General features: G+C 39.2%; 1 protein-coding gene across 3 annotated transcripts in view; it reads left to right on the top strand.

Annotated features, from left to right (window-relative positions):
- The window catches only part of LOC124277836 (MLX-interacting protein-like), an 82,605-nt gene extending 65,186 nt beyond the window's left edge, over positions 1 to 17,419 (top strand). For all 3 annotated transcript variants that reach the window (XM_046713550.1, XM_046713548.1, XM_046713549.1), the window contains exons 2-7: positions 6,270 to 6,434; positions 6,690 to 6,777; positions 7,252 to 7,351; positions 8,750 to 8,867; positions 9,680 to 9,809; positions 12,011 to 17,419. In XM_046713550.1, coding sequence (XP_046569506.1) covers positions 6,270 to 6,434; positions 6,690 to 6,777; positions 7,252 to 7,351; positions 8,750 to 8,867; positions 9,680 to 9,809; positions 12,011 to 12,225 — 816 coding nt within the window. In that variant the 3' untranslated portion in view covers positions 12,226 to 17,419. The remainder of the gene's footprint in view (positions 1 to 6,269; positions 6,435 to 6,689; positions 6,778 to 7,251; positions 7,352 to 8,749; positions 8,868 to 9,679; positions 9,810 to 12,010) is intronic.
- The last annotated feature ends 718 nt before the right edge of the window (positions 17,420 to 18,137 follow it).

Here is an 18,137-nt window from a genome sequence, read left to right as displayed (position 1 = left end):
AAACTCACTCACTCACTCGATTAGTTGTCCGGTTTCGGGACATACAATTTCCGAGGAACATTAATCACGTGACAAAAAGACGCCAGCCCCGCGTGTATGCGTTTTGCATTCACACGTAAGTCAGAGCTGAACCCATCAAGACCACCGCTCATGGTGGCTAAGAAACAGACAGTTAACCACGAAAAGGGTATTAGATGACGAGGTGTGTGTTTGATACGAGTTGGGGTGTTTTGGATCTTACGTTTGCAGTATTTCGTCGACTTTTTCTGCCTAATAACTTTTGACAACGTTCGTAATTGTTTGAGCTAATCCAATTTTCAAGAGTATATATATACTTTATAATGTCCAGCAGTACTTTTCACCAAGGATTACAGGTTTCCGTCAGAACGCTGGCTTGTGACGTATCATTACACCACTGTTCAATGCTCTATCAAGCACGTCGACATTTTACTCAGTATTTACAGAACAGGTAATTTGTAATGGTTCACTGGTTCCCTAGTCCTGAGTTGCAAATATCCGTAGTGTGTGCATGGTCGTCGATTTGCGATAAGAGAAGCGAAGCCTATATCAAATAAAAGGTACACATTAAAGATTTTAAAGGTCACAGGTCAGGGTAATAAAAATGGCAATGTGACGAGAACACTATTTTATGGTCGTTGGAGTTGACTGAGTGAGTGAGTGAGTAAGGAATTCGAAGGACGTTGGATGTTACTCCTCCTTAAGCAGTATTCCAGCGATACCACCCGAAGACACTCAGCAATATTCCAGCTCTATGGCGGCGGTCTGTAAATAATGGAGTCTGGACCAGACAATCCAGTGATCAACGCCATGAGCGTTTGGGATACGACGACATGTGTCAACCAAGTCAGCGAGCCTGACCACCCAATCCCGTTAGTCGCCTCTTAAGACAAGCATTGGTTAATGAAGATCAATTCTAACCCGGATTTTCACGGGAAATGGGTTTCAAAATGCGAATACTTCAACCCGGTCTTAGGGCGTGACTAACGACCAGGGTAAACTAAAATTAATTGCAATGTTAGCCAAGGTGTTAATGGGAACGATATGAGGCCATTGACCCTGTTGCGTGAATGCTCAGACATCACATCTACATGGCGATATGGAACTGAGCCAAGAAGACGTTCACGCATGCGCTGTCTTCAGGTTTGACGTTACACATCGAGTCCAACACAGTACAGAAACACAACACTCTTTATCACTTGGGTATAAAGCCGGTGATAGCATCATCAACGATGTTGTAAGATTAGTATAATAAATTGATTAATGACCAGAACGATGAGATGTCACGCACGAGAGGCCATGAGTAGAACCTGATTTTAGATGGGGCTGTAGTTCTGGAGTTATTTAACTAGGTAATGATGGTTGGTGAGCCTGCATCACACCCGCCCATTCAGTGAGATATGTTTATGGCTGTTCTGGTATGCAAGGGCTAGACATGGATAATGTGATGACGTGTAGGTGTTGATTTGATTAGATTTAACGATGTCTCAGTCTTGCAACGTACTAAGTAGTTTGACAGGTTCAATCACCTAGTGCGTGAACACACCGGGGTGATTCAGCTGCATGCTTATCGCGCATCTTGCAAAGTATATCAAAAGCAAACTTTTAAATATAGAACATAAGTAAGTATATAAGAAGCAAATATTTATATAGAGAGCGTAGGTATATATAAAGAAGCAAATATTGAAATATAGAGCATAGGTATCTAAAAATAGCATTATGTAGTTTTTGGATTTTTCGATGGAGTTCCAATCTATTGGTCCGTTTCGTGAGCTAGTCATCAAGGACTGATTACGAGACTTAGACTTAGTGTTCATAATAATTCATTTCAATTCGTTTAATTTCAAACGATGGGGTTCCAAGGAGAAATGGCCTCAAGTAGACAATGCTTTTTATGCAAACCGACTATCAAGTATCAAATGTTTGACACGCATGTCATGGTAACCCTATCGCCTTCGTTGTTTCTCATACTATCAACCTCTGGTTCACCAGGCGTATGTTTTATCATTTACGCCGTGATGTCGCTGGAATATTGCTGAAGGTTCTATTGCTGGTTCTACTCACCTATTTAAGTCATAATACACGGTATTTAAATTCCGCTTTTTCACGCAACCGTATCCCAACTGAAATTATATCCTGCATAGTGTGTAAGAACGGTTCTAGCAAACCGCTGCTTGTGATATGAAGACATTAACTTTTATGGATCTTTAACAACTTTTTTATTGTTTCGCAACGACTCTTCAAGGCTAATTGGGTGCATAAAATTTCGTGTTTTCTCAAAAAAAATACCGTTGACGCTAGAGGCAAACCATTTACAATTAGAAAATACTATGTAAGAATCACTAAACATCATTGATGACACCCGGTGTTCGTGGAATGGGAAAACATGCACTGCCCTACTGTGATATGTAGGTAGTATTTCTGGCAACATATGTAGAAATTTGACGCACCAAAACGAGAGTCTGCTGAGTTTCGTCATTAAGAGAAGCGTATCGGTCGTTCACCTCAGATTAGAACTGGTTTGCATGGATAAACAGCAGAGAACCGTGCCCATATCACATGTTCCTGCATCACGTTATGTGGTGGGAATTACAAGAGTATAATTTTAAATCTTTTAGGTTTCGGGTACACATTTCGTGTCAAGTGTTTTCTAAACTCGAGTAATTAATACGTTGTCAGGTGCGGATTGTAAGGCATTGGGGAGGAAAAAGCAATGTTGAAATATATACATATAAAACCAGATGTAACATCAAACCGTTCTACACTTAGCTGGTGCAATGCAAACGTAATATTGCTGAATCAGCGATTTTCGGCATTTGCTTTTTTGGGCGTCTCACATTCATCAGACATGCCAATGTTATCGGAAATGGTTGCATATTTTCTGCCGAAGGATTCTATTCGTAACATTTACATATGTACAAGGACATTAACTGCCACCGCAATTCGTTATTGAAAGTCACGTCCCAGAATGTGTTCGAATCCTGTTTTTCAGCACCATGCTGTTCGTGGGTTTCAAACGTCCAAGAGCTGTATCACTTTGGGCTTTCTTTCGACATAAGCTGGAACGTCGTGATACAGTTGGAATACTGTTCAAAGAGACATAACGCCCAACTCGATTGAGTAATATATTTATAATTTCTGGAAAATTCACTGGAAATTCCGGCCCAACGTGTTTTCATAATCGATTACGAGTCACTGATACCATTATAGTTTTTCAATCAGTGAATGAGTGGGTGGGTTTAGTTTTACGCCGCACTCAGCAATATTCCAGCTATATGGCGGCGGTCTGTAAATAATCGAGTCTGGACCAGACAATCCAGTGATCAACAGCAGGAGCATCGATCTGCGCAATTGGGAACCGATGACATGTGTCAACCAAGTCAGCGAGTCTGACCACCCGATCCCGTTAGTCGCCTAAGCATAGTCGCCTTTTGTAGCAAGCATGGGTTGCTAAAGACCCATTCTACCCTGGATCTCCACGGGTCTTTTTTCAATCAGACAATGTCTTAATAAGTTTAACAATAACCTGACCTACATGTGTAACTTGTATACCCAAAACGTTCCCTTAGAGTTAATTTCCAATATGTCTTGTTCCATTGTACTAGTGATAAAATTAATGTTGTTTTACGCAACAAGTGTGGTCATAGTATTTGATACAATGGTTATCTGAACGAGCAAAGGGGTCCACTATCAAATCTAGATACTATTGGTAAGTGGGCTCTCTTGCTTTTATTCGTCTATTCGGCTTACAGAAGCTCTCGGGGTAGCCAAGTGGTTAAAGCGTCGGAGACCCGGGTTCGATTGCACATGGGTGTCTTATGCGAAGCCCATTTCTGGTGTCCCCCGTCGTAATATTGCTGGAAGAAGCACTCTTACCACATTTTGCAGTTTGGAATATAATGTCTTGTTCAGGCACACATTTACAAGGTCATCTGATGCAGAAAGATCATATAGAATAATATAAAGTTTATGACGTGTTCTTACTACTGCAAATCTCGCTGTGTTATATTGCGAAGTTAAAAATTATGTAATGTAATATAAGTATGTCATTTATTCGAAGTTTGATACATATAACAACAAAGTTTCAATACAATGTTTTTACCTTAAAAGATTTAAAACCACACTCGTAACAATCAAATCAAATCTTCAACTTTATGGCTAATCTTTACCCAGCCTACTATACAGTCACAAAATGATGCGAAACTGATACTCAACAACCGGTAACCGATCTCCCACCTTTACCATTCACAAGCGGGAGGCTGTGGCCGTATATCAAAGGGTGTACAAAGGTTATATAATCTACACCAGCGGGCTTTAAACCTGGGGTATTTTAAAGAGATCCGTAGACTCTCGCTACTGATGGTATCGCGTTTGTTGACAGAGGTTTACCTTGGGTCATTACCATAAGGATCCCCCAGTAACTTTCCATCTATAAAAAGATACAAAAAATGTCTAATGGAAAAATGTATTGTGAACAAATTTCGTTCCGTTTTAATTTTGTAAAATGAAATATTTGAACACTGACTCTATTAATAACGTGTATGATAGCTATAGCTTACTTGAGTTATGATTAGTTCGTAAATCAACAAGCCAGAAACAACCATTGTCACGTCTTGTTCTACGGTGAGTGTATCATGGTAAAGCAAACAAGGGGTCGATTACATGAGCAGCAATTAGCAAAATCACGCATTGTAACAACTTGATTCTTTTGCATTTTATTCTTGAATCAAGATTTGACTCATGTTTGATTCGCTTGGTTTGTTGATTAACGCTACACTCGGCAATATTCCAGCTATATAGCGGCAGTCTGTAAATAATCGAGTCTGGTCCAGACAATCCAGTGATTAGCAGCATGATCATCGATCTACGCAAATGGGATACGATGACATGTGTCAACCAAGTCAGCGAGCTTGACCACCCGATCCCAAGTAGTCGCCTCTTACGACAAGCATGGGTTACTGAAGACCAATTCTAAACTGGATCTTCACGGGTCTCTCATGTTTGAACGGGTAACAGCTGAACAATTGACATATATGTTGTGTTCAAAGTGTCTAGCGAATACACAAATGAGAACCAATGTGGATAGCAATAATGCCTTCTGAGGCTGTTTTTCATCATACCTATGCTTGACAAGTTAAGATCGGATAATATCTTCAAGGTAAGGTACCGAAGAGCTTAAGATAGCACTGGCTCCGATCGTTGACCCCCATAAAACTGAACGACCCTTGAACTGAACGACCTTCCATTCCTGACGAAAATTGAAAAGTCGTCCTTGGTAGCATTACATATACCCTATCAAATTAGACTAAATATCTGTGTGTATGAAATGTATAAATATGTTCCACAGTCCAGTTTGCTTAGAAAATGATCATTTAATAAATGATTGCTCAACGAGCAGTTTTATCCATGTTTCTGAAGGGTTATTACACTCAGGGGTCACGTGCTCAAGTAAGTGCACATTTACTGTTGGACACTACAGATTCGACAGACCACTTGTAACGAGGACATTTATAAACACGAGTAAGCGTACTGAGTGATCGAATTTGAAGTGTAACCTGTACAGTAAGCCAGTTACTGGTCCTGGGGATCTCTTCAAGCCAATTATTCATTGTCGGTTGTTGGGAAGACCGCTTCGCTTTGTCCTGTAACGTAGCTTGTCATACAAATCCCAACCGATGTCAAGAGCTTCGAGGAGATTTTGAAATATTGGCAAAAAATTGTCTTAAGTTAGATAAGAGAATATGGGAAAATAGTCCTGGCTGACATTTACGAAGGTTAACTTAACCAGTGGTCTGATTTACAAGGCCGGGTTAGTTCAAGCGCTCACTTGTTTCCAGGAAATAAGAAGAACTGGTACAAACGTTATATATTTTCTGATATCTATATAATGTGTGGGAACAGCCTAGTTATGCGATAGGACATGATACTATACCATACATGATGTACTCACTATGTTGACTGGTAAATGGCTTTACGCAGCTTTCAGGAATATTCCTGCAATATTACGGCCCTTAGGATGCGATAGGACATGACACTACACCATACAAGATGTACTCTTATACTCACTATGGTGACTGGTAAATGGCTTTACACTGCTTTCAGGAATATGCCTGCATTATTACGGCTTTATTGTCCCAAAATGAGGAATAAGGGAGATTCTTCTATGTGATTCTTTGGTATTTTAATGTCCATTGAGCTATGTGGTCTCACATTTCAGGAAATCAAATATAACGTATATATTTTTTTTTCAGGGTCCAATTCCACCCTCTGTAGTGTGTCCCCCTTCCAAGGGGCCCGTTGGCGATGCCGCTCAGGTGAAGGTGAAGAGGAAATGTGGACGTCCCCGGAACCCCATCCCTCGTCACAAGAGGGAGTCACACATCAACGCCGAGCACCGGCGAAGGGGAAAGATACAGGTGAGAACTGGATGTTGTACGCTGTCGTACCCAGATCGCCCAATGAGCTCACGCTTGGATCGTTGGTCATACTGTCAACCACTGGTTTGCTTTGCCGAATTATTTAAATGTTGTTGTGATATAGCTGCAGTAGTTTTGTAATTGCGGCTTAAAACAACATGTCCCGCTCAGTATAGTTAAGACCAAAACGGTACCCCATAAGTTAGTTTGAGACAGTTCGAAATAGAGAAATGACAGTTGTAATTTTGTTAACAGAATGGTTTCCAGACGTTAAAGAACATTGTCCCCAAGAATGGCGAAACGTCGGTGGGAAGAGACAGCAAGTCCGATATTCTGTTCAAAGGTAAAACCATACCGTTGTTCACCAATACGCCTGTAAAGAAGGCCTCCGTGGTCTAGTGGATAGAGTAAGGGGAAGGTCTGTGGGTCGACTCCCATATGTCATACCAGAAGACGTTAAAAGATGCTGCTTGTTGCTTTGCCTGGCACTCGATATTTGGGGAATAAAACAAGGAAATAGTATGCTGTGTATGTCTAAGGTATTGATCTTAAGCTAGGGCATGGTATCTCAGTGGTCTAGAACTATAAAACCACCAATAGTTTGGACTGGTACAAAGAGCCACGAAACTCACGACACTAAATAAGGGCAACAATCTTGAACTTCTCTTAATTCCCGTTTTACCCCACCTTTTGCAGTGGAATAATTACCATACTACCTTGTGCCGTGTGTTTGGTCGACTTTGAAGTGTGTAATTTACACATAACTGTATTTACAGCATTAAGTTTAAGTTCTATCTATATATGATGTCGTCTGCAGCTGCCGAGCACAGCCGGAAGGTGAAGGCCGAATGCGAGGAGCAGAAGACGATGATCACAGCTCTGCGGCAGGAAATGGATATCCTCAATGCTGAGATTGAGTAAGTATTCCTTGGGCTAAATCATGGTGTACTGAACATAGACTCAGTGTTACCAAGCAGCGGAGTCTGTATGGGTCGTTCTATCTCACCAGACTGAAAACCAAGTGAACGCCTGCCGTGGCGAATCTTACGTCGTCTGTTCAACATCGAACTTAGGTCGTGGCGAATCTTACGTCGTCTGTAATGTAATATGTACATTTTCAACATCCCTCCCGAAACCACACGACCCATGAAGCGTAATCTCTGTATGCTTTGTATGCTTTGGTGACTCCAGTTTTGGTGTGCTCGCCGAGTTCCAAACAGGGATTCTATTACTTCGTGCAATTTTCACTATTTAGGCATGTATCCACGTGTAATATATTGAATATCATGTGAGAATGTCTCTTGTTTGAAACCTTATATTTTTCCATTCTTCATTTACATTACATGGAAGTTCGGATCCAATAAAATTTTTAAACAATTGCAGGAGAGCTACAAATAATATTGTTTCTGTTGCTGGAAAGAGTTCCTTCCGTTCCCCCAACCCTAAACCTAACCCTAACTTAAAGTTTGGACTTTTAGTCATTTTTGTGAGTTCTCTAGTAATTGTTCTCTTATGTTTTGTTAATAATTTTAGTATATGTTAATTTATAAACACTATTCGGGATGGGGGAACGGGAGGAACTCTTACCCTATTGCTTTGTCATTCTTGAGACAATGATCAGGCTCGGTACTTTGGATTATTGTGGGCAACGAACCCGGCGACGTAGACATTGGACATAATCTCTCTTGTTTGCTGGTCCAGATACAATTATTTACATACCCGGTGGGGTAGCGTCCTCGTTAAAGCTCTCGCCCGTCCGGGTTCGATTGCCCACGTGGGTACAATGTGTGTTGCCAATTTCTGTTGTCCTCCTGTGAATAACAACACCTTAACATCGGTCTATACAGATATATCCAGTGTTAGTAACTACGAGTGGGTTCGAATCAAGAGACCTGTGAAGATCCGGGTTAGAATTGGTGTTCAGCAACCCATTCTTGATAGAGGCGACTAACGGGATCGCGGGGTCAGACTCGCGTACTTGTTTGACACATGCCATCGTAAAACAATTGCGTTGAAGGATGCTCATGATGTTGATCCCTGGATTGCCTGGTCCAGACTCGATTATTTACAGACTGACGCCATATAGCTGGAATATTGCTGAGTGCAGCGTGAAACAAACCAACCAATCGAATCCAAGATTCGCCCCAATTATGATCCTTAGTTTGTCCGTACGATACCGTACACATGACATTCCTGAATGACATTCCTAAACATCCACGCCCTACCTTAATCTGAGCGTTACTCCCACACAAAACTGATACACCATGACATAGGCGTTCACCTCAATGTATATTTGCGTATATTTGCTGCTGCAGAGCATATCAAGCCTTTATGCCTGACGGGAACCTGTTCGAGCCACCTCAAGTGAACATGGAAGAGCGACTTAGTGAATACATCCAGAGTCGAACCCGAGACAGCTGGAAGTTCTGGATTGTATCCTTTCATTCTTCACATTTCCCCAGTAGATCAGCGTTAGATTTACACCCCGAACCGTGACAGCCAGCGCAAGCCCAATAGTAGTCAGCTACGGTGTGTGTTTTTTATTAACCCCAACTGTAAGCACGATGGTATTTAACAGGGTTGGTTTGGGGAAAGGTATTTGTGACTAGTATTTCAAGGCTTACCCTCAACAGAATAAAAGCGATTTGATATGGGGATTTTACGAGGGAGTTTATTACTGAATGTGATGGGTGTTGTAAATGTGTAAGCAGATACGGCCAACACACGACCTGCAGCTGTGCGGTTTGTCTCCATCGTCTCGTAATGTAAATACGACAACGACCAGGTGAAAACCGATACTTTTTCAGGTTGTCAAAGAGGATGAGAACACATCCTTTTCTAAACAGTTAAACGGTAAACGTAATTTAGCATGTTTACACATCCAAGCTATAAATGTGATAGTTCTAAGGCAGCTCTCTGAAAATATATTCAGAAGGCGTGTCTTTGAAAGTACATTCTGATGGGTGTATGTATTTTAATGTCTCACTTTGTAGAAACCATACCTAGATAACAGAACAAGGTTGTTTGAATACCCTGCTTAAGATTTGTTATGATTGTAACATTGCCCTATTCAAGTGTATTCAGATAATGGGAAAACATCACGGGCGACCCCTCAGAAAGAGTCTGTCCTAAATGAATGTAGCTGTCAGGAAGCGTTGGTTGTATCTTTAACAAATGACCTGCCGACTATACAAATGACTATAGACTGCCGAACTGACAAAATATACTTTCCTGAACTCCCTCAGTTCAGCTTCATAAGCCGCCCCCTCTTCGAATCCTACAACCGTCTTGTCTCAACAACAACCACGGAAGGTTTTCTTCGCTCAGTTATGGATTGGGCCGCCTCCAACTTGTCTCTAGCTAATCTTAGATCAGGTCAGTACATGCGTTCCTTGTTCATCAGAAGTTGAATCAAATAATTTACTGGATAGAGCGTTCACGTGTTACGCCTAAGGTCTGGATTGGCTTCATGACTGCTATGTTCCGATTATTTCTGGTCTTCCACGTCATTACATTGCTGGACATATTGCCAAAATATCTACCAAATATCACTCAGTCATTGTTTGAATGGTGCCGGGTGGTAATAAACTAGCTATGTCATTGTCCCCAAACTTGGTTTTCCAGACCAAGACATTATACTTGGCAGGATTCCGTTATGCAGCTGAGACAATGGCTGATACTGGCGTACAAACATTCATTATTCTGAAAAAGATTGTCTTCCTTAGTTGCATGTTCGTCACACATTTTAAATGAAATAACCATTCTATGAGGTTTTCCTTATCCATCTCGCAAATCAATTAAACTACATGCAGAACTTCTGCAAAAGTGGAGTTTCAGAATTCGTATAATGCCAATTTGACGAATATAAATAATTGAGTGGATAATATTCCTTCTTTATTCTTTATAGGACAAGCTAATTCTTGCTCCTTCATCAGGTGAATGAGCTAACTCTTGATGCTTCATCAGGTGAATGAGCTAACTCTTGATGCTTCATCAGGTGAATGAGCTAACTCTTGATGCTTCATCAGGTGAATGAGCTAACTCTTGCTCCTTCATCAGGTGAATGAGCTAACTCTTGATGCTTCATCAGGTGAATGAGCTAACTCTTGATGCTTCATCAGGTGAATGAGCTAACTCTTGATGCTTCATCAGGTGAATGAGCTAACTCTTGATGCTTCATCAGGTGAATGAGCTAACTCTTGATGCTTCATCAGGTGAATGATGCTTCATCAGGTGAATGAGCTAACTCTTGATGCTTCATCAGGTGAATGAGCTAACTCTTGATGCTTCATCAGGTGAATGAGCTAACTCTTTGCTTCATCAGGTGAATGAGCTTCATCAGCTTCATCAGGTGAATGAGCTAACTCTTGATGCTTCATCAGGTGAATGAGGTGAATGAGCTAACTCTTGATGCTTCATCAGGTGAATGAGCTAACTCTTGATGCTTCATCAGGTGAATGAGCTAACTCTTGATGCTTCATCAGGTGAATGAGCTAACTCTTGATGCTTCATCAGGTGAATGAGCTAACTCTTGATGCTTCATCAGGTGAATGAGCTAACTCTTGATGCTTCATCAGGTGAATGAGCTAACTCTTGATGCTTCATCAGGTGAATGAGCTAACTCTTGATGCTTCATCAGGTGAATGAGCTAACTCTTGCTCCTTCATCAGGTGAATGAGCTAACTCTTGATGCTTCATCAGGTGAATGAGCTAACTCTTGATGCTTCATCAGGTGAATGAGCTAACTCTTGATGCTTCATCAGGTGAATGAGCTAACTCTTGATGCTTCATCAGGTGAATGAGCTAATTCTTGCTCCTTCATCAGGTGAAGGAACAAGAATTAGCTCTGAAACATGGTATAAAGAATTAAAAGAAGTTGTTATCCAAACGTTCGTCCAACTTCTAAATGCCTTTCAAGAACTCGCTAATATTCCACAAAACAATAAGATGTAGAACACATGTTACGATGTATTCACTGTTTACATAGATAAGAAACTGACATAGAAATTATAAAATATAATAAGGTTCCACTTGGGCCAACATGGCATATTGTGATTTTCGAAATATGTAAAACTTATAAAACTCGTTAGGGCAGTCGTTCCATACATGTAATGTTTTTACCTTACAACACCGCCTGTTCGCAAACTGTTAAATGTGTAGAAGGGCCGATTTCATCCAGAAATATTTTTGACATATTTGAACGAAAATAACACTTTGTGGCAAACCGTCTTTCTCTGGTGACATAAATATAGATAGTAAAAGGCATATGGTAAGCAAATCGTCGAAGTTGCTGTGCATAGATATATGATTTTGTTGAAGTTAGAAAGATTCTCCATTTTTGTTCATTTTGTTCTCAATGTAAGTCAACTTAAAATTCATATTCTTTCAAATGCAACAAAGGAAAGTGTAGATATGTCTTTCAATTTGAAATTGCAAGTGGGTCATAGAAAACCTCTTACTTTCCTTTTGTAAAACGTTTTAATACTGTTGAATAACTATAAAACCAGTGATTTTGTCTTTAATTCTATTATGTTCCCAATGGGCGCTTGGTCTAAAATGCTGTTAATATTTCACAGTGGTGTTAGGCTCACTCCGGTCAATCAGCACCCAGACCTCCATCATGAACGAACCTCTCAGCCTCCCTCAGGAAGCTCTCCATCAAACCACAGGACTTTCCCTGGATCCAGCCTTCCTCCAGTCAACTGTAGAACTTCTAGACAAGGACTTCTCACTCTCAGATCCACTGTTCAAAGACTTGGCACTGCCAGAGCCAACCTACACAGCTCTCTGATGCAAAGATGCCTTATATGACAGTGTGTAAAATATTCTGTACGGACACACAGTTGCTGACTGACAATCTGTCTGCTATGCAAGAGCGGATGTGTGCTACTCGGGGTAAAGAAATGCCTAGACAGCTGATACATAAGGCTGTTGCACTTGAAGAAGTGGGTAAGACGACGCAAGATCAGTTGAATGAAAGAACCAAAGGTGTAACTTGTTCACAAATACTTGGTTACTTTGTAGTTTGGGTGAATGTTGAAACAAAGAAATGCCTACAGATCACTTCCATACATAACTTCATTTTGTTTGCATTGAATGTTGTTTGCACAAATGGGAAGCAAGATCAGAGATACCGCAGTAGAACTAAGGTGCAACTTGTTCACAGATTCTTGCCTACCTTGACACTTTGTGTGATTGCATAAAGAAGGAAATGCCTAAAGATCTTTCACATGCATGATTCAGTTCCTGTTTCTTGCTCAAATCTTGCTTCCAAATCTTTCGAATTTCGCACAATGTAAAATCATTTTTCCTCATTCATTGAAAAGGTACTAATACTTTGGTTTAGGTGATTTCTGAAATCATGTGCAGAATATAATATCCTTTGTTAGCAAATGCATTGTGACACCTCATGAGTCAACATCAGAAAACTCCATTAGTTTCAGATCTACTGATTTTCAGACATCCATTCGTATATAGATCTTCACCGCTATTGTCCTTTGATACCTTTTTCAGAAGATTACCAAGAATAATTACTTCTCACATTGATGTTTTATATAGAAACATATAAGACATATGTTAACATCCTAGATGAATCCTTCAAAACAGTATGATATCAAGAATGAACACATTGTTTAAAAAGGTTTCACTTTAGACAGCGGATAACTTCTTGGAGTGGCAATTTTAGAAGTTGGAGCGTCAGATAAAGACAAACTCTATGGATGAACAACTTCTTTATTAGGTGATGCGACTTTTTGATACAGATTCTTGTATCATTGCTGGACACTAAATGAAGAAGTTATTCATCCATAAAGCTTGTCATTATTGGCTTCACTTTACTTGGTAAAGAATTAGATTGATCTATATTGCCACAAGGTTTCCACCATAACAAATGTCACATTTACAGATTGGATGTGTAATATCCTGTTGTAGTTAGTGGAAGTTTATTTTCTGTTTGGTAGTAGAAACAAGGGTACTAGGTTTATGAAAGTATAACCTACCTACAAATGCTCATGTTACCATGACTATTGGCCTCAGATATTCCTCATACATACTACTGCTTCCTTCTGGCTCATAAGATTCCTTAGACGTTTACGCATGGTTGGATAACAAACATGATCATACATTTATCTGGATAGAATCAAACACACCTTACTTCATATTACCATATAAAATAAATTTTAAAATCATATCCTGTATTAAAAATTTTGATAGAGCACTTTTGGTCTAGCGCACAAAATGACTCAACTCAGGATAAAAAGACCAAAAGCAATTCTCAATTACAGGTTTGTTTCGTCACAAAACGTTATAGGGCTTGCTTCCTCTGTCTGTCTCATGATGTGAGGAAATATCAACTGAACATTTCACAGTCAAACTTTTAGAGTCAGCTATTTTCACTTTAATTAGTACCAATCAGTTGACATTTTTTAAAGATTAATAAGCATTTCAAATTAATGACCGTGGTAGTGAAATAACAGAAAGAGCCTTTTCAGCTTTGCTTAGAATGTTTACTACCTATTTGTTTATAGTGACATCACTTATTAAATCTATCATACCTTGTCACGTTTAAGAAAATCTTGATGAGTACATTTATATGATATACCCACTTACAGTCATCAGGAGTTTACCAAGGAACCCTCACCTTCCTTCTTAAATGATACCCTGCTATTCTTTGCAACCCTGCCATGCATACCATTCTTTGCGTCAAAGGTATTAACAGAATTCCTCATTCTTTGACCATACTCATAGAAGACTATTTACACATACTCTATAGTTCACATATATACAATAGAAGTATTACTAAAGAAATCCACACATTATCGTTTATGTATATAGACAAAACTGTATAGTTTACACAAAGCAGCTTCATGACATTTTCTCTCATGCTATCAATTCTTATTTCTTGAATCAGAGGCTTATTCAGGTGGAAAAATATAAACAAATCAGCAAGGAAAATCAACACCTGTAATATATTTCTTTACAAGGTATGTTGTTACGACAGAGATATAGTATCCAGTTTACTTTTACCTATTCATTGCTTGCCAAACTGCTTAAATGAAACCTTTATTTCTCAATGGGAGCATAATATATATTAAATTAATATTTTTATGCTCATGATTAAAATAGATCAAATTCAGAATCATCCCACATGACATAATATCATCACAGAATGTTCCACCTCTAAAAGTGCAAAGCATTGTTATTTGATCTCAGTGTCTGGGAAAGCAATTTGATACCCAACGTATGTGTAGAGCACCAAGTGTTTGATTGAATTTATGTACAGATTCAAGAAATGGAATGAATTTTGTTTCAAACATCTCACCATTTTTTATTCTCTTGTATATGTTTTTGTCTTTCACATGTTTGTGATATTATACAACCATTTGGTATCTTGCATCAAGTAGGTTCTTGTTCATACAAAATATAAATTTATATTTGAGTTTTGATATATCTGTGACATGATATGATGTAAGAGGATACATGACCTTCACATTTCTTGAGTACCTCAAGTTTCCATTTTAAAGTTTCATATTTTAAAGACTTGACATCATGAAACAATTTGCTCAATTGTATTTGTGGATATACCTTGATGACATCATAAAAAGATTTCAAAATTATTTAACTCCTTCTTTCTAAACTTTTCAATCTTAACAATGATAGCATGTGGCCTAGTGGCCTATGGCACTGCATGTCACTGTGCAGGGTTGCCTCCCTTAAGACTTGTCAGGATGCAAAGGCGTGTATGATCCCTGACACAAAGTATTACTGAAAATCTTTTCAAAAGAGCATTTGATCCTAATCACTATAGACATATTAGTAATACATCATGTCAAGAAACCCAGTTATATCATGGCAGGTGACACCATTTACAAACACTTTCTATCCTGGAACTGAGTGAGTGAGTGAGTAAGTTTGGTTTTATGCTGCTTTTAGCAATATTCCAGCAATAGCATGGCAGGACATCAGAAATGGGCTTCACACACTGTACCCATGGGAATTGAACCAAGATATTTGGTGTTTGTTTTTGTGCTACCGGCTGTAGAAATATTCCTGTCATAATATTAGCAGGCACCAAAAATACATCCATGGAACCCATATTGGAACTGAACCCAGCATGATTAACCAATGATTTACCCACTAGGCTACCCAACTGCCCCATATGAAGTGAAAATACAGAATGCTTCTACCCCCTGCCCCAGTTGGAAAACTTTTGTCAAGTCAGAGTGGGATTAGATTGATCCTGGCTAAGCTTCCCTAGCATTCTTATCTACATGTGACATCCCTTTGTTACCTGGTGAATCGTTTGTAGGCCTGAAATGCACTCAGCATGCCTTTTCCAGCATTGCTCTTCACTGCTGTACATTAGAAATATGATGATTTGCTCACATTATATTTCAACATAATACACACTGTAAATATTCATCAAAATTATTCACCTGTAAATAATAATGCAATACGTATTGAAAATATTAAATATGATTCATTATCACAAACCATCACAGTAACAGAAAAGCTACTACTGCTGAGGTTTTGATACTATTTCTCGTCAGGTATCTTTTACACAATCATCATTTCTCTTTGACATATCTTCAAGTTCCCAATCTGCAGTGCCAGTTCTAAAACCCCTAACATCATTATTATTATAGAATCTAGATACGTTTTCAGACACCATCTTGTGAACACCATGCAAGTGGGTTGGTCATTCTGTATGTCTTATCACACATCATAACTGACCATGTTCACACATTGAAAACCACACACTCTTGTCCGACAATCTTATTCACACATAAATATTTCATGAAACAAAATCATGACTGTTGGACTCATGATAGATTTGTTAAAGGTGTCAATACTGTGGTTAACAGAAGTATTTTAGATTCGTTCAACTCATAGAATCTTGTAAAATATTCACTAGTGGTACTCATTTTACAGTCAACCCTGTCACATTGTGATGTCATCATACCGTGCTGGATTGTTGCTCATGCTTTCAACCACTAGTTTGTCCTGCACTTATCTGATTATTTAGAGTCTGATAAAGTTGAAATGTTGGACATTGCGGCTCAAACTTTTCTAACAATTGCAGGGGCGGTGGGGTAGCCTAATGGTTAAAGCGTTGGCTCGTCACGCCGAAGACCCGGGTTCGAATCCCCACATGGGCACAATGTGTTAAGCCCATTTCTGGTGTCCCCCGCCGTGACGTTGCTGGAATATTGCTAAAAGCGGCGTAAAACCAAACTCAGTCAGTCAGTCAGTCAGTCTAACAATTGCAACCAAACTCTTAAAATTGTAGTGAGTGACTATGGTTTTATGCCGCTTGTAGCAATATTCCAGCAGTATCACATCAGGGTACACCAGAAATGGCCTTCACACATTGTACCCATCTGGGAAGTCAAACCCGGACCTTCGGTGTGACGAGTGAACACTTTACCCGTTAGGCTACCCTCCAGTCCTCATGTGATACTTTTATTCATCACAATAATTATCTGTTCAACCAAATTATGCTATTTAACATGAAACTGTTTCATCATGTACAAAGCCTGTTGTTAATGCCTGGATATACACCTTTCATTCTCAGAAAATATAGGGCACTCTGTTCCTAATTAGATAGTTTACACATCCAACGGACTATTGGCCATGCAGGTCAGTATCATGTCAGATGATGTCATAGGTCATATATTATGAGGCTCATAATTTCAGGGAAAATCTGGGAAAGTCACAAAAACAATTTGATAGTATTCACTGTATTTTACATAAATTATGTACAAATGTACATAAAAGATTTATATTTACATTATCATATATATTACATTAACATATCTTCATTTACATACAGATATATATCTAAATATCTTCATATACAAAGAAATCCTCCATGCCTGCAAACAGTGGTGCAGATGTTTATGACATCTATCTTGTGCAAAATGACTTGTCATATATATTTTATATGAATTCCATTGTTTTATTGAGAATAAAACATTTTATTAATACATGTATTTCATGTTGTTATGTCAAGCCCTAGTTTTGTTGACCATAAGGAAAATATTGACTTGAATGAACATATTCATATAACACTGTTACAACATGGTAATGAAACCAGTCTCTATACAGTGAAATCTCCTCAATCGAGTCAACCAGACAATCCAGTGATCAACAGCATGAGCATCCATCTACGCAAGTGGGATACGATGGCATGTGTCAACCAAGTCAGCAAGTCTGACCAACCAATCCGGTTAGTCGCCTCTTACAACAATCTTGGGTTGCTGAAGACCAATTCTAACCCAGATCTTCATTGGTTATTACAACATCTGCCATATATACTCATGGAAACAAATAAGGGAACACATGAAAGTACAAGTGTTCCTTTATTTATTTCCAGACTTTCACCCACAGTGCAAAATACACACCTTGTAAAGAAATCTGGAAAAGAATAAAGGAACACTTGTTTCCATGAGTATATCTTGTTCATGGCATGTTTGCATTAAAGTTATCTCCCTTGAATAAAGGCTCCCAACTTGACTACCGAGGATGTGCCAGTCATATATGTTACAATTACAACTAGAGGATCAATAGGTGTGTGTGTGTGCGTGTGTGTGAGCGCACACCCTCCAATACCCTGGTTGGCGTTTATAGACACCCTTCAAGTTCTCGTAAGTCATTTCACAACATGGTATTTTTGTGTACCCCTTTGTCAAAATTCTGAATCCA

This window comes from Haliotis rubra, unplaced genomic scaffold (genome assembly GCF_003918875.1).
Source record: "Haliotis rubra isolate DU_JTF1 unplaced genomic scaffold, ASM391887v1 Scf228, whole genome shotgun sequence".
Taxonomy (NCBI): Eukaryota; Metazoa; Mollusca; class Gastropoda; order Lepetellida; family Haliotidae; genus Haliotis; species Haliotis rubra.
The sequence above is the reverse complement of the archived record's forward strand: the minus strand, read 5'-3'. Positions and strand labels throughout refer to the sequence as shown.